The sequence below is a fragment of the Protopterus annectens genome, chromosome 3.part0 (assembly GCF_019279795.1).
Source record: "Protopterus annectens isolate FY-2018-M chromosome 3.part0, PAN1.0, whole genome shotgun sequence".
In the NCBI taxonomy this organism is placed as follows: domain Eukaryota; kingdom Metazoa; phylum Chordata; order Ceratodontiformes; family Protopteridae; genus Protopterus; species Protopterus annectens.
In genome coordinates this window covers 1,947,114,481-1,947,137,849 of record NC_056731.1, presented here as the reverse complement: position 1 = coordinate 1,947,137,849, position 23,369 = coordinate 1,947,114,481, and the positions used below count along the sequence as shown (strand labels likewise).

Sequence of the window (23,369 nt, the reverse complement as noted above, 5' to 3'; positions counted from 1 at the left end):
GCCAAAACCCCTACCAGACGTACCACCCGCACAAAGGGGTCAGGCTCAGCTAGAAATAAAAAAGCTGTTTGAAAAAAGAGTCATCCAGGCAGTCCCAGCAGATCAGCTAGGATCCGGAATCTACTCCAGATTCTTTTTGGTACCAAAAAAGACAGGAGAATGGAGACCCATTTTGGACCTCAGCAGGTTAAACAACTGCGTACTAAAGACAAAATTTCGGATGGTAACACTGCAGTCCATTCTACCCTTTTTGGGCAGAGACAACTGGATGCGCTCGTATGACCTCCAGGACGCGTACTACCATATAAAGATACACAGGCGCTCCAGGAGTTTTCTCCGCTTCCGGCTGGGAGTCAGTCATTTTCAATTCAGGGCCCTGCCCTTTGGTCTCACCACAGCCCCCCCGGGTGTTCACCAAATGTTTGGCAGTGGTCACGGCTCACCCGAGACGGAAAGGATTCCAGGTGTTTCCATACTTAGACGACTGGCTCATTTCTGCTACCACCAAACAGGATCTCATTATGGCCAGGGATTACACTATTCAAATTTGCAACAGTCTGGGTATTTCTATAAATTTTGCAAAGTCCTCCTTGTCGCCTTGTCAATGTATAAACTTTATAGGCGCCGTATTAAACACCACAGAAAAGTCTGCAACATTACCACCTCAGAGAGTGACAGACATAAGGCAGAATGTTCAGCCCCTGTTTCAGCCCAACAGAGTCCAAGTCAAGCTAGTATTGAAAGTGTTGGGCCTCATGGCGGCGGCGATTCTTCTACTTCCATTAGCCCGCTTCCACATGTGGCTCCTTCAATGGATGCTGTTTTCTCAGTGGTCTTTTCAACAGCTACCAATGACCCACAACATTTTCATAACCCCATCTTGCAAGAAACATCTCTCCTGGTGGATGGTTTCCCCTCAGCTTTTTCAGGGCAGACCCTTTGTTCTCCCCCCTCCAGTTGCCACTGTCACAACGGATGCCTCCCTGATCGGGTGGGGGGGGGGGTATTATCAGGGCAGGACGGTCCAGGGCACTTGGCAACAGTCAGAATGCCACCTGCACATAAATGTCCTGGAGATGAGGGCGGTGCTTTTGACGTTGCAAGCCCTTCAAAGCTCTCTTCCCACGGGGACTATAGCAATTCAAACGGACAATATGTCTGTGGTGTGGTACATAAACAAGCAGAGCAGAACAAGGTCCTACCCCCTCTGTCGAGAAGCACTCGGACTTTGGCAATGGGCGATTTCATCTCAACGGTTTCTGATAGCAACGCTCATCCCCGGGAAGTCCAACGTCACAGCAGACAGATTGAGCAGAACTATTCTCATGCCTCACGAGTGGTCTCTAAATCAAGCGGTAGCAGACGGAATTTTTCGGAAGTGGGGCCAGCCTTGCTGCAACCTTTTCGCAACTCCCCAAAACAGCAAGTGCCTCGACTTCTTCACACGTGTTTTCCTCTACCAGGCCAACCCCTCAGAGACGCTCTTGTTCACGTTTGGCCCCGGGGTCTTCTTTATGCCTTTCCGTTGATCCCGCAATTAATTCAGAAAGCAACCGCATTGAGATCTAAAATGATCCTCATTGCCCCGTTTTTGCCTCTACAAGTTTGGTTCCCGTTCCTGCACAAATACCTACTGGAACAGCCTTGGCATCTGGAACCCCTTCCGGATCTGTTGACCCACCTCACGGGCAAGCTGCATCAGTCTCTACATTCCATCAACCCCCTTTTGAACCTGCAGCTTATTGCTCCCTCAAACTTCTTTCTTGGAAAATGCTGTTTTTAGTAGCTATAACATCTGCCAGAAGGGTATCGGAACTTCAAGCCTCGTCTGTCCGTCCTCCTTCATTTGGTTTTTCATAAAGACAGGGTAACTCTCGGAACAAACCCTTCCTTCCTACCAAAAGTGTTATCGGAAGCAAATCTAAACCACTCCATTGATTTGCCTGTCTTTTTCCCAGACTATACCAACAGGGCTGAACAAAAAGTTACATTCATTAGATGTTCATCGCCAATTACGGTATTACCTAGACAGGACAAAACAATTCAGAAAGTCAGACCAGCTCTTTCTCTCCTATGCTGCAGGCAAGAAAGGGCTTCCGGTATTGAAGGTTACTCTTTCCAGATGGCTGACATCTATTATTACCTTGGTCTATGAGTTGAGACACAGGCAACTTCCCTCTAGGCCTAAGGCTCATTCAACCAGGGCACTATCAACTTCAACGGCGTTTCAAGCAAGGTTACCACTAGATGCCATTTGTGCAGCAGCTACATGGACGTCCAAACATACCTTTATTGCCCATTACAAGCTTGATTTAGCCTCCAGAAATAGAGCTGATTTTGGTTCCACTGTACTCGGGAGTCTGTTCCATTGAGCCACCCAGGACTAAGATGCTAGGGACGCTGTCCCATCCAGCAAGAATGAAGGCGAGAATGACAACTTAACATTAAGAAGTTATGTCTTACCATAACCGTTCCATGTTAGTTGTCTTCTTCTCGCCTTCTTTCTTGCTTCCCTCCCTCCTGCCCTCTAGCCTGGATAGACTCGAGGTTTCTGAGTCCTTCCATTTCTGGAGATACAATATGTTGCGTTTTTTTCCTTGTATCCTTAGTGTTACTAGCAGGTAATCTGTACTCGTAAAAGAGGATTATAATATTGTTATTATAATATTATTATTTATACTATGTCTTAGCTTTCAAACGAGATCTGGGGAGTTAGCGCATGGTATTGTGGGATATAGGGCTGCCTCGAGCCGGTAAAAATAGCTCTCGAGCTATAGTATAGGCCGAGTCGGAGCCGAGGATCAGCTCCGAACCCATCCAGCAAGAAAGAAGGCGAGAAGAAGACAACTAACATGGAACGTTATGGTAAGACATTACTTCTTATTATTTCATATCCATATCATTTCTTTTTTCTTTCATACTTTTGCATTTACATTTTCTTTTCCTATTCTTTATTCTCTTAACAATATAATTATTTTCTTTCTGCTACTAATCCAGTTTATATCTTCCTCATCACTTATTTCAGAACCTTCCTCTTTTCCCTCCTTTGGTCTTTCCTTTTCTAATCTAATTTAACTTTACCTTTCACCACTTCTAACGCTTCCTCTTTGTTCATTTTCTTTTTCCTTCACTTTCCTTATTGTTTTACAAATCCATCCGTGAATGCCCAGTTTTGTTTATAACATTTCAGTTCACATTTTTTTCCATCATAACCCTGTCCCCACAAATATGTTTTTTTTATCACAGTTATTTTAACAGATGCCCTTTTCCACAAAACAATTATGTTTTGGGTTGTCCTCATTATTTTACCACACCGTTACTTCCTTCAACATTCATCATACTTGGAATGTGTATAATTTTAACTTTTCTGTTTTTAACAAAATTTTGCATTCCCATCTACCAGTCCATAAACCTATTTTATCATAAACCTTTGCAATGTCCAGCACTTTGCATGTGTTTTAAATATCCTTTCAAAGTCGTTCTACTACTTTTAGAAATTATACATGAATCTTTTTTGTCTTCCTGTTTAATGCTTTTATTACATATAATTTTCAAGGATTGCAGTTTTTTATATTTCCCAAGAACATTTTCCATTGCATAAAAAGTCTCAAATGTAATGTCACAAAATGTCTGTTTATAAGATTAAATGCTCCTACCTCTTGAGCTTTTACACACAAAGGAACCATTAAGTTGTCCCAAACTTCATACTCGTCCAATTATTTTTCTTTATTTTGAATCCTTACCACATACTTCTGCTTTACATTCTCATTTGCGTTTTTCTTTTGTGTTATTCCCCTTGTGTCTTTCACTTTTTCTACGTAGGATTTCTTCTCCTTTTCATTATTACCCTTCAGGATATACTATGCTGCTGCTTTTTGTATGTTATCCATAATGTCTCACCAGGAAACATTTCCTTCATTCCCCATCTCACTCTGCATCACCATCTCCTTCATTAAGTCATCCTGCAACTCTCATGACTGGAGGATTGTAGTAACACAAGCTTTAGTTGTAGATTTTTCTTTTCCAGCTTCAGCAAATAGTTTGATAAAAAATGCCTTCTGAATTGTACATGATCTCATTACTATTCTTCACTGCACTGACATTTGCCTGTGCACATTCTGCTATCTTTTCTTCTTCACACACCAGCCTCACAGCAGCCACTGTTGTAGGAATGGGACATGTGCATTCCAGAAATGAGTAGGGGGAAATTCCTCAATATCCTGGCCAAATTTCCTGTAGTAGCATAAGTACCATCTCTAATCTCCCCAGAAAAGGCTTATGTCTAGTAGAACTAACCCATTCAACAAAGGATAAATAGTGCTAACTCAGGCAAATGGGACCTCATTTTTTGTACCTGTCTGTAAGTGAACATACTGAAATTAACTCTGAAGAAGCATCCATCTCGCAGCATTCATTTTGTAAAAAATGCACTAGCTTTCTTTTTATTTTATCCCACAACAGCTGAGCTCCATTCCCTTGTTAAGGCATTCTCATTCTCCTTAATTCAGAATGCCGAAATAAACTAGCAGGTAGTAGTGAGAGCTTTGAATCTCTGCTAGCATCTTGGGGGAGGGGATAGTTTACCTTTCTCTGCTGTTACTGCCTTGGGGGGGGGGGGGGGCAGAATCATTTACAATATCCCATCCATTGGTCTTGGTTACGCATAAGTAAAGTTAGGAATGGACTCTGCTTCACATGGGTGGGGAGCCTGCTCCAGATCATGGAGATCCTCTGAGACACATGTCTTGATAACATGTTTTATTTATGTCACAAGCAAAATTTAAATACTTTGATCTAGTGGTTCTGATGCTGTTCGTTTTTTGGATGCATAAAATGTCCATCGGAGCCTGGTCAGAGATTGTCTTGCATGCAAAGCATAGATTACCTCTCAACCTGTAGGAGATGCAGTATAGAGATAGAACTTTAAAGTGCAGTCCACAAAGTCCACAAAAGGCAATGTCTAAAAAACAGATGATCAAAACGGCTGAATACCTTATTACCTTGATCAGGGGTACCCATCCCCCTCCAGATAAGAGTCCTAGGCAAGACACTGATTATGGATCTTCAGATCCAGTTTTTATTTCTTGTGATTCCTCTTCTGATCAGGAATTTATCTATACCTGCCTATGAAGACTTTGATGCTGAGGAATCTATTCCATCTGCATCTCCTCCAGAGGATTATTCATTTGGAGAAACCTTGCATACTTTGAGGGAGCATTTTCACTGGGAGAGTCAAGACTTCTCAGAATCAAAAAAGAGGCTCAGGGATTTCATTCTCCCTCAGTACAAGCCTTTAACCATTCCTCCTGTTTTAGACATTGTGGATGATGAGTTTTTGGAGTCAAGCTTGACCCCTGACTCCTTACCTCCGGCTCCCAGTAAGCCTGACCGATATTACAGGGTCCCTGACTCTCATAAATTTTTATTTAGAAACCCTGCAGCTGATCCTGAAACTGTTTCAACAGGGTCCAAAGGGAGTTAAGGCCTCAACAGCAAAAAATCCTACCCCCTCTGACAGAGATTCAAGGACACAGATGGGGGGAAAAAGGTTTATACATCTGCAACCTTGGCAGTCAGGGCTTTAAACTGTCAATTTCATATGCTTGAGTACCAACAACATGTTATGGGACTGCTGAAACAGAAAATTATGTTGATTTCAGAACGTACAGAAAATAAAGAATTGCAGGAATTATTGCATGCAGCTGAACAAGTTGGAAAGCATACTTTGCAATGTGGTTTTGATTCCTTAGAGGCCTCCTGCAGGGCCGCAGTTACTGGATCATTAGGATGCATGCCTGGTTAAAGGAACAAAATTTACCTGATCATGTTAAAGCTAAATTGCTCGATGCACCTTTACAGCTTGATTCTCTGTTTGGTATTAAGGCAGAAGAAGTTTTAAAGAAAATGGAAGACAAAGCTAAGTCTATGCAAACTGTTAAAGACTTCTTACAAGTGCAGCCACCAAGATTCAGTAGACACTGGCCTACAAAAAATTGGTCCTTTCCTGTGTCAGAGCTCAAAGGGGCAAATCCAGATGCCCAAAGGGTTCCAGATACCAGGCTCAAGATTCATACAGGTCAAAGCAATGGGGCGCATCTACCTCCAAGTCAGGGGGAGATAAAGTGCAAACCTACAGAAAACAGTCCCAATGACTTCCCTCTGCCTACGCCAAGCACTTATCATTTGACACCCTTAGGGAGAAAGGTAGCACCTTTTGCTCAAAATTGGCAGTTAGTAACCCAGGACAAGTGGGTACTAAACATAGTATCACAGGGATATAGAGATTCCATTTCCACGCTCTGCCAATGGCAAAGGGTTGGCCAGATCTACCCAAAAATCAATGGGCAGAGGCACAGAAACAGGTTAAGTCCCTCATGGATATGGGGGTCATTCAACCAGTACCACAACAGGAAAAAGGACAAGGTTTTTACTCAAGACTGTTCTTGGTACCCAGAAAGGACAAAGCCTGGCTGCCAGTACTGGATTTATCAATTTTGAACACATACCTGGACATTCCAAAATTCAAAATGCTAACTTTGCAGCAGCTTCTGCCCATGCTGGGCAAGAATGCTTGGCTGGTGACAGACCTAAAAGAGGCATACCTGCATGTCCCAATAAGACAATCATGCAGAAGATGCCTCAGATTCAGGGCTGGCTTAATGCATTACCAATTCTCTGCACTGTCCTTTGGATTATCTACTGCGCCCAGGGTATTTACAAAGTACCTGGTACCAGTAATTGCATTTTGCAGACAAAAGTATACAAATATATCCTTACTTGGACGACTGTCTCATTCAAGCAGAGAACAAGGGCACACTTCTTCGACACCTAGCGTTTGTGAAAAGGCTTCTAACATGCCTAGGGTACACAGTAAACGAAAATAAATCACAACTGGTACCCTCTCAAACGGTAACATTCTTGGGTGCAAGCTTGAATACAACTGCCCAGATAGCTTACCTTACGCCAGACAAACAAAGGCAACTGACTACCTACTTCACACTGATGGCTACAAAAACCCAGTCTTCTGCAAGAAAAATTCTGCAGGCTCTGGGCTTCATGGCATCCTGCATCCTATTAATTCTATATGCAAGATTGCATATGAGGAAACTTCAATGGTACCTAAAAAGTTTATGGAGTCAACATTCACACAGTCTGGAAACAATGATTCCTCTCATTCCCTGCCTGCAGCAGGAGTTTCTGTAGTGGGCAAAGGCCTGTCACCAAAACATGGGACTGCCATTCACTCTACCCCCTGCCAGCCAATCCTTAACAACAGATGCATCAGATTATGCCTGGAAGGCCCACATGGCAGGAAAATGTATTCAGGGCATATGGGCACCAAAACAAATGCATCTACATGTCAACTAGAAAGAGATGCTAGCTGTTCAAAATGCCCTAACAGCCTTCACGGACTTGCTTCATCCAGGACAACTACTCATAGACGGACAACACCAGTCATGTGGTATTTAAACAAGCAAGGGGACACGCACTTATACCCCCTTTGCAGATTAGCCATGGCATTTTGGGATACAGCTTTGACCTACCAAATTCATCTTCAAGCTCAATTCCTGCCAGGAAAACAAAACACTCTGGCAGACGATTTAAGCAGAAACCTTATGGATCCTCACTAGTGGAAACTAATTCCACAAGTCTTCAGCATAACAGAGAAATGGGGGAGCCCAGACATAGATCTATTTGCCTCTCCTCAAAATTATCAATTGAAAAGATTCTGCACAAGGACTTATCACAGACAAGCATGGAAAGTGGACGCCCTATCCTTCAATTGGAAAAACCTATCAGTTTACGCCTTTTCTCCTCTGCCTCTTCTACCCAAGGTCCTCCTAAAAGTCAGACAAGAGAAGACAAAGATGATATTAATTGCCCCGGACTGGCCCCGCCAATACTGGTACCCAATCCTAAGTAACTTGTCTCAATACCCAGCATGGACCTTGCCTCAAACACCACAACTACTGTCCCAGCAAAACAGTCAGATCCTGCACAATCAACTACAGACTCTAAACCTGGCAGCATGGCTAATCATGTAGTCATACAAACACCTCTCAGTAAAGCTGTGATGGATGTCATTTTGGAAGCCAGAAGGCCTAGTACTAGAAAATCTTGTGCTGACAAGTGGAAGAGATTCTGTGCTTGGAATCAAGCACAAGGAACTGATACAGCAGAACCAAATATTCCTCAGATATTGCAATACTTAACTGAGATGCTTGACAAAGGCCCATCTTTCTCATCAGTCAAAATCCATGCCTCTGCCATTTCTGCTCATTACAACACAGAGCCACCAATCTTTTCTCATCCTTTACTAAAGCAGTATCTTAGAGGAGTCAAAAAGACCCCGTAGAAGATCCACCATTACCTGCATGGGACCTCAATTGTGTTGGAAAAGCTCACCCTGCCTCCATTTGAACCAGCTGCTACCGCTGATATAAAGTTCTTATCATGGAAGACAGCTCTGCTACTAGCAATTACTTCAGCAAGAAGAGTTTCAGAGCTGCAGGCCCTCATGGCTGTAGAGCCTTTTATCATATTTTGCCCGGATGCCCGGACAGGGTGTCTCAGAGGACAAATCCTACCTTTATGCCTAAGGTGGTTTCCAGTGTAGCTCCTAACCAAACAATTCATCTGCCAACTTTTTATCCAAATCCGCAGAACAAAGGGGAGAGAATTCTGCATTCCTTGGCCGTACACAGACAGCTAAGATTCTACTTGAGCAGGACTAAAGCTCTAAGAAAAACTGAGCAATTACTAGTGTCATATGTTGCAGGCTCAGAAGGAAAGGCTATTTCAAAGCAGACAATTTCAAAGTGGATAAGCCACTGCATCCGTTTCTGCTACTTACACCATGGGAAACCTGTGCCCAAGGGTATTAGGTCTCATTCCACCAGAGCTGCAGCTACTTCAGCAGCTTTTCTCAGAGGAGTACCAGCCAAAGACATTCTAGAGGCTGCTACTTGGAGTTCTGTTCACACCTTTACAAAGCATTACCATTTGCCTCTCTACTCTAAGTCCAGGGCAGGCTTTGCCGCTGCAGGGCCTTATAACCGCACCTAATGCTGTTTAGCTCCAGCCTCCCAACCATAGATTTGGGATTCTACCCAAATGTAATGACTGCAACAGTGAAACATGAACATAGTACAGTTGTGTACACTTACCATAAATGTAGATGTTAGTGTATTCACTGTTGCAGTCCAGGTTACCCTCCCGCCATCCACCTGTCATTCTGAAGTTTATCTTTCCTTCACTATCTTCTACAACCTATGTGGTGTATTTGCTTATTGATGAAGGTAAAGTTTATATTGATGCATGTATTTTTATATATATATATATATATATATATATATATATATCTATATATATGCTACCTTTTTGGGGCACCTGACATCGGGGGCAAGAAAAACTAAAGAAAATGGCGTCGGCTGCATGTTTTATATCCGTGACATCATGGAAGAGAAGACCGCAACCGTCGCAGGACCTAAGACTTTGGAATTCAGGCCGACCTGCCAGCAGATTACCCAGATGTAATGACTGCAACAGTGAATGCACTCTAACATCTACATTTATGTTAAGTGTACACAACTGTACTTTCTCATTGCATCCATGTAGGTGCGGTAATATCCCAGCCATTTTATACAACATTAGGCTGCTGTGATGTACAAAATAACATTTTTTTTTTCTTTTTTAACCAGAACTTAATTCCAAATAGTCATTGAAGGTAATATAATTGAAAACTGCATAGTCTGGTATATGGCTGGCACATACCAAAAGGACAAAAAAAAAAAACTTGAAACAGATTTAAAAAAACACGCGAAACATAATTATGGACCGTGTTTATTTACTGAGGTGACCCCCACCGCCTCCGACACACACAACCTCAACTCCCTTCCATAATCCAAAGCTTATCCTAACTAAAAGTCCCAACCTAAGCCCTTGTATTATCTGTGAAGTTACTGATTTGTGTGAATATACTACACAGTAGCATTCTACATCTGGCCATTTATATACTGTTGCATTCATGCAAACCAAGTATATTGAAGTGGTGTTAATGAAGTAGCCTTTGGTAACACTATCCGTGGTCAACCTCCTGATCAGGAAGTTCCTTCCTGAACGATCTATTCCAGCAAGTGGAAACATTTCTCTCTGCTTCTCAGCATATTCTGGATCCATTTGCAGCTCCAATCCCTACCATTTTGGACTTTCTAGCTCATATTCACAATGGCGCTAGTTTTTCTACAATTAAAGTTCAATTGGCAGCATTTTCAGATTTCCACGTGGGTGAGAATTCGGCTTTATTGGTTTCTTCCAAGCTTTGCAAGGCCTTTTTGAAGGGCACTTTTCTTCTTTGCCCTCCTCTCAAGGACCCCATGCCTCTTTGGGATCTAACTCTGGTTTTACAGGCCCTGTTTTATCCACCATTCGAACCAGCTGCCACTGTCGATTTACAATTCTTATCTTAGAAGACTGCCTTCATGTGGTGGCTATTACCTCAGCCAGGAGGGTCTGTGAGTTGCAGGCATTATCTATCTTAGCCGCCTTATCTGCTCTTCCATAAAGACAGTGTGACTCTTCATACTAACCCATCTTTCTTACCAAAGATGGCCTCTGAAGCTAATATTAACTAGGTGATTAATTTACCAATCCTTAATACAATATCATCTGCAATTAATTGTATTTTAGAGGAGTAATTCTTGTCTATTGAAAAAACATATTTTTATTTGCTCTGATGTGATTTGCAAATAGTTCAATACATAAAGCAAGAAAAGTGGAGAAAGTGGACATCATTGTTTTATACTCTTTAAAATTCTAAGAGATTTGGATAGGAAATTACCTATTTTGATAAATGCAGACTCATTATGTAACATCTTGATTAAGTTTATAAATTCTGCACAAAAAATATATTATTCAAGAATTGTAAACAAATAATTCCAGTTTACAGAATCAAATGCTTTGTCCATATCTAAAGTTATGATTGAAAGTTTTTTTTTCTGTGTGTTAGCCAAATCTATTAAGATGTTAAGTATAATAATGTAATACACTCTGCTGTTTAATATAAAGCCTGTTTGATCATTGTTAATTTTGTCCAAAATATTACTTGGTCCCTTTGCCAGTATTGACATAAACATTTTATAATCTATGTTTAGAAGTGAAATAGGGTGATGTAAAGAACAAAACGTAGGGTCTTTATCTTGTTTTAGTTTTGGTGAAACAAGTGAAAATCTCCAAGGGATACATTTGATGTATGTTTAATATTAAATGATTTCACCAAAATCTTTAATATGTTTTCTGGCAATATTTTTTATAGTTCAGGGATTAGTCCATCCAATCCTGGAGCTTTATTTTAAGATTTTTAATTTGATCTTTAACTTCCTTAAGCGAAAAAGATTTAGCAGTACTATTTCTTTGGTTATCTTATTGATAATGTTTTCTTTTAGAAAGCTTGTAAGATTACTGCTGTTTTATTACTACTTTTATACATTTGTCTGTAGTGATCCCTAAAACATTCTAATATATCCTCTAAATCAGTAACTGTTTTATTTTTACTTCCATAATTATATGAAATCTCCTTGCTATAATTTTATTTATTCATTTTCTTCGATGTAATGGCTAATTTGTGTAAACTTTTAGAATTTACTGAGTAAGATTGTAGTTTTATTTTTTTCCAGATTTATAGAAATCTTATGTCTAAGAACATCCACATTTTCGATTTAAAGTTTTTATTTCTAAAGTGTTCGTTTGATCAGTTGGTTTATTTATTTTTTACTTTAACTCATTACAGCCGAGTGCACCTCCAGGCGTTTCTGCAGTTACCTGCGCCTCTAGGCATCAAATATTGCTTGTTCTTTTTTGCATTGATAATTCCAAAACCATGCTATATACAAGGTATCTAAATTTTTTATCTTGACACATATATGATGGTAAACAAAACGGTACTGATGTTTGACCTCTGTCAATGAATATTTGTTAGAATTGTAAGGTGATAACTTCAGTTTTTATAAAGGATCAAGTCACACCAACTGTTAAATGTACAGTAAACTCTCAGTTAATCGGAACTCAAGTAACCAGAAGTCTCAAGCAACCAGGAAAAAAAAAATCAAAGAAATACTGTACAATTTTCATGTGTTGTACTTTCTGCCCCCCCCCCACCTGCAGAAACATACTTTACATTTTTAGAGTTTGAGTTTTAAAAAGGAAGATAGCGATAAATTCCCTCTCTCCCCAACCTAAGAAAAAGTCAAACCAAACTAATAGTATAGGGTACAGTATTAGTTAGCCTATTTTTAATAGTAACTTTCAAACAACCAGAAACTACAGTTAGCTGGCATCTACCAATCCCCATGGGTGCGTTTAACCAAGATTTTGCTGTATTGGAGCGAATGTGCTAGTGTGGAGGGAATTAAAGTATCTCTTATTGTAAGTCTCTTAATTCTCTATCCTATTCTCTTCTTTTGCAAGCATATACTGGTCTTTAATTTTACCCTTTAAACATGCTTTCAAAGAATGATCTCAGTAACTTCTCCATTGTTAAACTCCAAGAAGGTGTTAATTTCATTAAAAAAATCTTTAAAACCCTTGATTTTTATTATGTATGCAGGAAGTTTGTTACATATAAGATTATTAGACTTCAATATGAGATTAAAACTTATTGCATTGTGGTCAGTCAAAATCAATACATCTTCAGTTTTAGAGTACAAGTCATTTGAAACAAAAACTTTGTCTGTGCTCTTTCAGGTTTGGCACTCAAATAATATGTATAGTTAAGCGATTTAGATAGTCTTAAGTCATATGTTTCTCAAGTTCATTTTATTAGTGATGTGATTAAAATGTTTTGCAACTTATGATAATCTGTTATCTATTAGCAGTGGTGTCGTTCTCTGGTAACGCACAAAATCACCTGCTGTAATTATTTCACCGTTCATGTAAAGCACTGTAGTGTCTAAACACTTTTTAGAGACTTTTGCTCCAATTCCAGGGATCCAGTAAGAGTTAACTAATGTATAATACTTTTTTCAGTTTCTGTTACCACCACATTTAACCCAGCCATGGGTTATTGCTATTATACAATAACATTATTTAAGAAAAAAAATAACTTACAACTCACTTTTCTTAAATATTGTCTTTGTATAATGCCTCAGTGCTGCCGTTCCGTGTTTTGAATGTATCCTGTGGCTGTTTCGATGTACTGCGCATGCGTATGGGACTTGTATCCCAACGCTTATGCAGTACATATGTACTGTGCAACAGTTGCAACGGAGAAAGGAAGATCTCCGTTGCTTCTTTATTTTTTGTTTTGTTTTTTTATTACAGAAAGGAAACCGGGAGACTTTTTAATCTTGGGGAGAGTCAGGACAGACAAAATAAAAGGATAATCAGGTAAGTTTTTTAGGTTTTACAGAACTTACCTGGTTATCCTTTTTATTTTTGTCTGCACTGTCTCCCTCCATTGGCTTAAGTCTTCTGTTTCTTTTTATACTGTAAGAAAAAAAAAAAAAAAAAGTAAAAAAAATGTTAGATATACTAATAGGAAAGACTCCGGGTGACCGAACTTTTTTCCATTAGTATACTCTCTGATTTATAACAGGCACACTGGTTGGCCTGGCCAATCAGCGTGCTCGTTTTTGAATATTTTAGGCCGGTCATTGTATAATAATCTTTTAAGAACATTCTGTCTACAGCTTTGAATAGCAAGTGTGTTTCTTGCAAAAAGACAATATCAACCTTATGAAGTTTCATGTATTTCAAGACTGCTACTTTTTCCTGGGTTATTTAAACCATTAATGTTCAATAACATACATTAATATAAACTGACGTTTATACTAGACAAAACTTGTATATTAATATGACTTTAGATGTAAAACAGAAGAATATTTTGATTTATAACATACCTTGACATGAACAAGAAGCTAATGACCAAATCTAAGTAACTAATACTAAGAATAAAACTACCACTGTCAAGAAGTGACACATTCCTAGTTTGATGAAGTAATTGTGCAAGCACTTCTCTAGCCTTGCCATAAACTATCTAGCCTAATATTAACTACTTCTAAATTAATGCTTACAGCAATTTAAAAATATATATTCAGACTCGTGCATTTTCAGTCTAAGCATATTAACTTTACTTGTGTGTGTCCACTATAGCTTAATGTGTTTAAAACTACAAAATTACTCTTGTATTTAACATTAATGTTGTTCTATATTTACAGAAAAATGCATAAATAAGAGTATGCTATTATTAAAACCTCTCTCAAAACATTTGTTATGACTTTTATACATATAAATTGTATAATACCTTTAGGATCTCTGGTACCACTAGCATGAAACATATAGGCGTATTTCCATTGGATTACTGTATTGTCAAAATCTCTTTTTAGGTAGTCATACAATTTGTAGGCTTGTATTATTCATATTATATATTAGTTTTAGTTCCTGAATTATTTGTAATAATCCCTAGTCTTTTTGACTTCACAAAACCATGATGGCAAACCACCATCTTATTTAATGGTATTATTCTCTGGTTTTATTCTTTTGGACTATGCAATTACTGGAGTACCTGCAACCAGAATCATGGGAACACATAATTTATTATGATATAAAACCATAATGTGATGCCCTCAGTCTATATTATAAACCTATTACAATGAGTGCATTATCTCGTCTTTGTTATATCCTTACCTCTGATATCACCATGAAATGAAACGGAAAAATGAAACCTTAAAGTACTAATGAATCAGACCACAACATGCCTAAATAACCATAAGTCTGTCTATGCTTGAACTAAAATTAAAATGTACCTATTATCTTTTTTATAAGACATTAAGACATAATTGGACACCAAAGGAATATTTGTATACATTTCATATATGCCCAATCTACTATTTATAATTATCTGTAATATATTAATTTGTGTGCAAGTCAAACTATCCACTAAAGAACCATCAGTCATAAGTATATATACAAATACCTATTTACGCACATATGATAAACCCAAGCATCTTTAAGTAAATAGAATGTCAATATGAATGAAAAGGAGCTATACTTCTAACTCTTAAGAAATATAAACAAAACTTGCATAATATAGTTTTATCTCCTTATATCAGATATGACTGTATCAGTCAACCAATAAACCTACTTGTGTTTTTATTCTCTATTGCCTATAAGTATTAAATAGTAAGCAACACTTAACTATATTTTCTATATTAGCACAAATGTAAGTATATAGTAGCATATTATACTCTATTACATAACGTGTATATCACTGTATAATTTCAGTTTATACAAGACTGTATTACTCTGCAGCTCTGTTAACTTTTACTGTATGCATTAATTACTATGCATATTTTAACAGTTTAATTTACTACCTTGCTGGTTTTAAAGTTTTAAAGTCATGAACTCATTTTAATAATGTGAAGTCTCAAAAAAGAGCAAGTTGCATATGTAAGATGCCAAATCTTAACTAACAAGAGAATAAGTACAGCAAAGTCAGTGCAGTTCAAACATGCATTCCCATACTGTCAGATATACATTTACCTCATTCTTTACTAAAAAACTAAAGAAGCTTTTTATGAGTTTAAATTAGACCTAAAAATCTTTTTTTTAAACTTATTAACATTACAATAATGTTGCCCTTGTTTAATTTAGTCGTCTCTGCGACCTTGTGGAAGTACTTCCTGTTTCACAAGATATTTAAAGGTCAAACAGTTCTTCCTGAAGCTACAACAAGTCTGTCATTGTGGGGCTCCTGTATGTGAGAAACAGCTCAAGACTCGTTCCAAAGCTTGAAAAACATTTTAAATATGCTTCAGATGGGAAAATCAGTGTTTAGCTTTACTATTAAACTTGTAAAATGCTCATGACCACATCAGGTGAGCTGTTACAGTAGCGAAAGCAATTTTAAATGGACTTTTACATGAAAAATTAATGTAAAGCTCTTTCATGGAAAAAAATGTACCTTTTATTTAACATCACTCAGAATCACTTAGGGAAGCAGGTTCGCCATTATATATAAGCCATATACTTTTTAAATAATTAAATATTTAGTAGGAGAGAGGAAAAAACACAGATTCACACTAGACATATCATGCAGTATTAAAATATGATTGTTACAGTGTTTGTCCTTTTTAAAATATTTACTTAATATAGAACTTGTGGTACACCATTTAATTACACTATACAGTAATGAAACTCTTTAAGCCGTTATTTGAATATGAATACTACTGTTAATCTCAGAAGTACTAGCTTCTCTGGCTTTTGTTCATGTTATTCAACATTATAAAATGACCCCCCCCATTAATATTCCAATACATGCATGCTGATTTGCCAGCATGCCCATTGTAAATCCCTTCTTTTCTCCGTTGCTTCCGTTTCAAAGCATTGATGTACTGGGTATGCGCAGTACATCAACACAAGGAAGCAGTATACCACCACTGGTGGAAGAACAGTAATGTGCCGTTATTCAAACATTATTTAAGAAAAGTAAGCATTTTTTTCCCTTAAATAATGTCATTGCATAATAGCAGTAATGAATGATGTGGTGTAGTATATTGAAGTTTACTCACGGTCGGCTTTATTTAATCACTCTGGCTTTCCTGTCATGATTAAACCACACCAACCCGTGGGTAAATCTTCAATATACCACACCATGTTATTGCTTAAATAACCCATATGTAGATTAGATTGAATAAGTAACTTTGTATTAAAACATTATCTGTAAGATCAAATAAAGCTTTTACCTTGTTTCAGATAATACACTTATTTAGACGTTGACAACAAAAGTATACTAAGAATTTACAGCTTGTCCAATATAAGTTAATTTGTCTGTAGGTTTTTTACTTTGTTTTTCTTTTAAATTCCATCCATTTCTTGTGACCTCCAGTTGTATGAGGCACTGCTTCAGTTGGCGTATTGTTTGGGGATGTGATCCTACATTTTTTTTTTCACTTTTGTAAAGCGATTTGGGAGGGGAGTTTGGTTTTCCTAAGATTAAGGAGAGACCCTCCCAGCATGGGTAACACTGGTAGGCTGTCATGTGAGATCCAGTGTTGTCTTTTCCGTCCATCTTAAGCTGTGGACTGTGGGAGAGCCAGAGCATTTCCTGGCAGTCACTGGGCACAAGGCAGAAGAATTAATATGCATGGAGTACTACTCCTTAACAGGCAGCATGCAAACAGCAACACCTGCAGACTGTAAAAGGAATGCCAGTTCACCTGTGCTATTGTCTCTGGATTTGGGAGGAAACCACATCACCCAGTGAAAACCCTTTGACATAGGAAGGATGTGTAGGCTCTTTGTAGAAGGCACTCCAGCCCATAACAAAGCTGCATAATCAAGTAATGAGGCAACATTGCTAACTGCTCTGTTGGGCTGCCCTGCAGATGTTTATTGTGTGAGCAATTGGAGAAAACAACCTCTCATAATGTCAGAAAATTTGGGATACATTTCATCTATCCCAGGTTAACCTAATTTGGTAATCTTTTCAGAAAGTGATTAACTTCATTGCATGTATGCTTCTGAAATGCAAAGTAGAGATTAAAGCTAAACTGATGGCTTGATAGCATAACAGATTCACCAAAGTGTTGTTGTTTGACCTGGAGATATTTATCAATTACAGGAAAGACACTCAAGTGTAAGGTAGCAGAAAGTTTTTTCTTCCCAGCAGAAGTAGTGAAAAGACTAGGTTGTATTTTTAGGACTTCTCCCTCCTTTACCAATAATTCAGTTTATAGTTATAAACATTACAGAGAGTACAGTTATTTTATTCCAGATGTACTTGTATTTAGCATATAGAACTGAACCACAGTTCTGACAACTGCCTTTCTGAGGATGCTGCTGTAGTTGGTTTGTCTTTAGGAGAGCAACTTAAACATTGAACTTGGAAATACAAGCATGTGAGTAAAATGGAAATATAGCATGTGTGTAAGGGAGTTGCTGGTTTAAATATAGATATTGCTTGTGTAGCTCTGAGTGTATGGATGTACATTATTATGACTGCTTCAGAAGGTTGTCAAGTCATGTCTTTTCATTCTGTCCTTGGTACAAGTAAAGTGAATATGGTATCCGTTAGTTTAGTGGTAAAATCCAGCCTCCTAGTCTTGTGTAGTCACTTAAGAATGACAAACTTCAGTGTATTGGTACACACGGAAAGCTGTAAGTTGAGTGAAATTTTTGCAAATTGTAAATCATATGTTTCTGTAAAATAAAACGAATGAGCCTTAAGTTTTGACTAAATTGTCAGTCTGTAATTCAGGATTTTGTGCTTTTACTGCAGGAGCTTACTGTGGAATTCCAGATAACTATCAAACTGAGGTACCACAAGCCCACACAGAAATGAACACAAGCTTCTCATCTACAGAACAGAGACTATCACCGGTGAAATATGAAGGTATAACATAAGTTGTAGTAAACTAAAAGCCTGGTTAATCTGAATATAAAGCCCCATTGCATTTGCTCAGTGTTGAGATTTACTTTTCTAATATCCCCATCCTTAGCATAGCTGTGAATTTTCTCTTCATTTAGTTGTATATGTATTGCCTGCAGGTACGAGTTATATCACAAGCCAGGCTAGAAAGACACTACTAGACTTCCCCATTGTAGTCTCGACCTGATTACTGTAATATGTTCATAAGCCTTTCAGACTAAGAACTTCACTGCTTGTCTGCAAAGTTTCATGGCCTGGCTAGTTTCCGTGACATCTTTTTAACACCATATGGCTTCTGACCAAGCAGGATTTAATTACTGACCGTCTGGCTGGAGGTACCAGGCAGGCGAGAAGGAAGGATGATGCCAGTTTGCCTCTCTTGGAGATTGGGGGGTTGTTCAGACCTACTTGGGACACACTGACCAGTGTAGTTTCCCTGGTGGAGACCATGAAGACCTCCCACACACTCATGCTGTGGGGGAGGGGCAGGGCTGTTGGAGGGAATGCCCTTTGTGGAAGTGTTGAGGGGCATACTCCACAGACAGCCTGTTGCACTCTTCTCCTTGGTGCCCAGCCAAGTGTATATAGCTAGGGGCAGGGGGAAAATAAGAACAGCTCATGATGGCTGTCTAAATGACTGTTCTTCCTGGTCAGCCCTCACCCTAATGAAAGGGAGTAAGCAAGCCAGTTGGTAAGAAGGTCTGCTGGTAAAAAGGTATACATATGCAAAGCCACACACAATTCTGCTATGTTAATTGGTTGCCTCTCCACCAGTAGGTTATAGTCATGGTTCTAGTTTTAGTTTATGCAGCCTTTGCATGACTTTGGATCTTCCTTTTGTGAACAATTGTCTCACATGATATCAGTCACCCATTATAGTAACGTCAGCCATCCAGAGGCTGCTGCTAATTCCAGTGAAGTGGCTTGAATTTTCTAGCTTTTGGACCTTTAAGTGCCACACACCGGAAAATGCTACCCATATCATTGAGAGAGTTCACCATTGTGAGTGTTTAAGCACTCCTTGCTGACTTACTCTGGTATTCCTTGTGTTTTGCCATGCACTGTAGTCTTTTAGTGCATTTTAGATTGTATATAGTTTGTTTTACTACTTTGTTTTAGTATTTATGCACATTTGTACATGTATTAAGTGGTGATTGTACCTGTGCTTAGATTCAAACATGTAAATAAACCAGAATTTTAAACGTTGTCTTCCCTTTTCTTTAGTGATGTCCAGAGTTTAGATCTTGACCCCTCATTTTATGCCAGCTTGCACAGCACTTCCATGTGTTTCTGCTTTTGTCAGATTATATTTTGGGACATGCCATGACCCTGGTAGTACTATCTGGGAAGGTGTATAGCATGAACAGCTCTGCTAATTCCCAGATCTTCAGTTCAGCAATTCACTGTTGGAAGAAATGTGAGACTCGCTAGTCAGAAAGAAAAGATTAGAGTGAGATTGGGGAGGAGGAATAGGAGGCAGCAGCAGGAGGCCTGCAGACAGGATAGGTTGGTAAAAGTTAGGAAAGAGAAAGAGTACTAAAGAACTTGAGCAGAGATTTTCGGAGGAGTGCAGCCCATTTGAGTGGTCCTGCTTTCTTCCTTTCAATTTACTCTGTATAAGGAAAAGGATGACAGGGATGAAGGGAGAGGCCCAAAAAGAAGTGGTAAAGAGAAGATAAAGCCAGAGGTAGCCAGTTACAAGCAAGCACCACAAAGTTAACAGGATGTGGATGCTCATTCAGATGAGAAAAAGTGTGCCAAAGAAACAGGACAGTGGGTTGGGGATGTGTGTACATACACCAAAAGGAGAGAGAAGCAGCCGACACAGACAATGAAAATGGTAAAAGAAAAGATGGAAGCATTAAAGGCGGGGGGGGGGGTAGTGGCTTGGTTCAGGAAGTAAGGGAGCGAAATCTTACATCATACAGTCTGATGGAATCGATTTCAGAATGAATTGAAATGCATATTACCAGTCTCAGAACCACTAACACAGCAGATTGCCTTTGCCAGAGACAGTTTCTCAGAAAGACTGTATACCTGTTCAAATTCCAGAGGACAGTACTTTCTTCAAAGAATTTTGATGCAATCCCTGATGTTCCAATTGACAAGAATCCCCAGGTACTGTCCCTTTTGCTAAACCCAGCCAAAGTTTGTGACCAGATTGGGTAGATTCCAGACCCATTCCGAGATGGACAGAGACTTGAACTTGAATTCATTTGTTGTGTGTTGAGGTGATATCTAGCATGTAAAATGTTTTGTTTTCCTATTGCATGTCGAGCAAATCAGAAAGGGAGGATGTAGATTGTGTGTATTGTACCTAGTCAGCCACTGTAGCTAGATAGCATGGATATGAAAGTTACTGAGCACACGCAAGATCAGTGACATTTTGTGTACTCCGAGTGAATGCAGGCATGAGTGGAGATGCATATGTGAGTGTTTGAAGTAATGATTCATTCATCTTAAATACATCTTCCAGTTACAACTCCTGCTGTCTTTATGTACAATAAATGACTCAAACCCATACCATGTCTCGGTGTTTAATTTGAATACAAGAGACTTGCAACAGAGATGTGCGGTGATGAGATCATGAGGGGTGGTTGGAAGTGAATACTTAAACTTGAATCTGTTATAATACTCACATTTTCTTAAATTTGTGAATATAGGTGAGGTGTACGAGTGTTGACAGTACGGTGGAAATGGGATGTCTGGTAGATTCTAAGGAAGAGCTTAATTCTATAATAGTGATCCTAACTTGATGTGGACCTTTTTAATGATTAGTAATGGATGCTTGTTAGATTTGAGATCTTTATCACTAGTGACCCTGTAGAAGCTTAGTGTGGTTTACCGGTTCTATGATGGTGCTCGTGAGTAGTAGAGGGTGAAAGGTGAAGAGGAATTCATTTTTTGCTACTGGAGAAGAGCATAAGTTTTGTTTTGTTGTGGTTAAGAATGAGTTTGGAGTTAGATATTTTTCAATGTCCAGGAATGAGTTTTGTTTTTTTGTAGGAGTTCTGGGAGGGAGCAGCACATATGAGGGAGGAATTGGCATGTTTGGACTTTGGACCCATGTTGGGTGGTTGTTCAGAGTTTATTTGTGAAAATAGTGAGGAGAAAAGGACTGAGTATAGACCCTTAAGGGACACCCATGGAGACAGGTAATAGTGAGGAAAGTACATTTTGACACTTAGTTGCTTGTTGACATTCATTTAAGTAGCTGATGAACCAGTTGAGGGATAAGTGGGAGAGGTTTAGGGAGTTTTTGATGTGAAACTGTATTGAAGCCCTTTAAGTCAAGAAAGATAGATGAGGTGACTAGACCAATGTTTCTGTGTTGGTTGACTAGATTAATGAAACTGAGGCTGCTGTTGTACTATCTTTAGGTCGAAAGCCATGTTGAGTTGTGGACAGGTGGTTGTTTGTGAGGAGATAGGCAAGGAGTTAAGTTTGAACAAATTTTTAAAGTATTTTAGCTATGGGTGAGAGGATGGCAATTGGCCTGTAATAAAGATTGGTGGAGGTGCCATCTTTATGCAGGGGATTATATAAGATACTTTACAAAGTTTTGGTACATACTGCTCTAAGATGGACCGGTTGATTGAGGGATATATGGGGTAGGCAGTGACGTCTGCTGCAAGTTTGATGTATTCGTTAAGAGTCAGTCAGCAGCAGGTGATGAAGTCCTGAGTTTAGATAGGAGTTTTTTATGCTATCAGTCTGGATAGGATTAAAGTGGAAGGGACATTAGGTTAGGTTCCCAATCTGCAGTAATTGAAAGATGAGAATTTGTATTTGTAGCTCGTGATAGTATGGAGTTAATGAAGTGCTTGTTAAATTATGCAGCAATATTGTCAGTGAAGTTTGTTTTTGGATGTGTTTGTGGTAGTGGCATCTCCTGGTTTTAACAATTGGTTGATGGCTCCCCAGAATTTTTTTAGGGTTATTTTGGTGCTTTTGTTGGATTGTTGTGTAGTGTTGGTTTTCATATTGTTTGATTTGCTTTTTTGCTAGGTTCCGAAGTTAATAGTAGTACTGAAGGGTTGATAGGGTTTTGGTGGCCTGGTGATGCTGCCAGCATTTTAGTCTCTGTAGTTAGCCAGTGAATGGATTTAGATTTTTACACAAATTTTCTTAGGGGGCTAGATTGTTTAAAATGGAGAGAAATTTGTCATTGAAGTACTGAACAGCTATCTTTAGATGTAGGTGTTTTAGGTGGGACCAGTCGCATTGTAATAGTAGTGTTTCAGAGGTTTCAGGATGAAGTTTATTTTGGTACGGATATGTTTCTACATGGTTGTCTTTAGGGGTACATGTACGTTGTCTCAACAGATAATGGATGGGTAAGTGATCACTTAAGCATCTGGAAGGCAGCCTGACTGATGACAGTCTGAGATGAGATTGTATTAGTGAGAGGTCAGTCTACAATAGATTGTTTTACTCTCTTTATCGAGTTTGGTGGGATTTTGTATTAACTGAGTGAAACCATGAAGATTAAAGTTTGAGGGGTTATCAAAGGAGCATGTAAACCAGTCTAAGTTAAAATCTCCCATTATAATGATTTCCTTATTGAATTTAGATGAGCACCAGCCAAGGAGGTCTTCAATAATTGTTGGATCGTTGCCTGAGGGGGGTATAAATCTGTTTGTTGGGGTTAATTTGAAGGTGGGAAATAAGTATTTCTACTGTTAAGTCTGGGGGGCTGAGATCTACTTGTTCTAGTTTGATTAGCTTTGTATAGTATTGCAATGCCATCACCACCTTTATAGGTCCCATCTTGTCTTTGGATATTGCTGATGCAGGTTAAGATTTCATGATCTTGGATGTGCGGTTTTAGCCAAGTTACAATTAAGATGCAACTGTCTGAGTGTAGAACAGTGGTTGCTTGAAATTTGTGGATTTTAAGTAGACTTCTAAGGTTCGATGTTTAATAGATCAGAGTTACTTCGTT

At 38.9% G+C, this 23,369-nt stretch overlaps 1 protein-coding gene across 1 annotated transcript in view; it reads left to right on the top strand.

Annotated features, from left to right (window-relative positions):
* The window catches only part of LOC122797232 (nucleoprotein TPR-like), a 1,117,229-nt gene that overhangs the window by 82,518 nt on the left and 1,011,342 nt on the right, over positions 1 to 23,369 (top strand). The window contains exon 2 of the mRNA XM_044066070.1: positions 18,275 to 18,388. Within this exon, the coding sequence (XP_043922005.1) occupies positions 18,275 to 18,388 (114 nt within the window). The remainder of the gene's footprint in view (positions 1 to 18,274; positions 18,389 to 23,369) is intronic.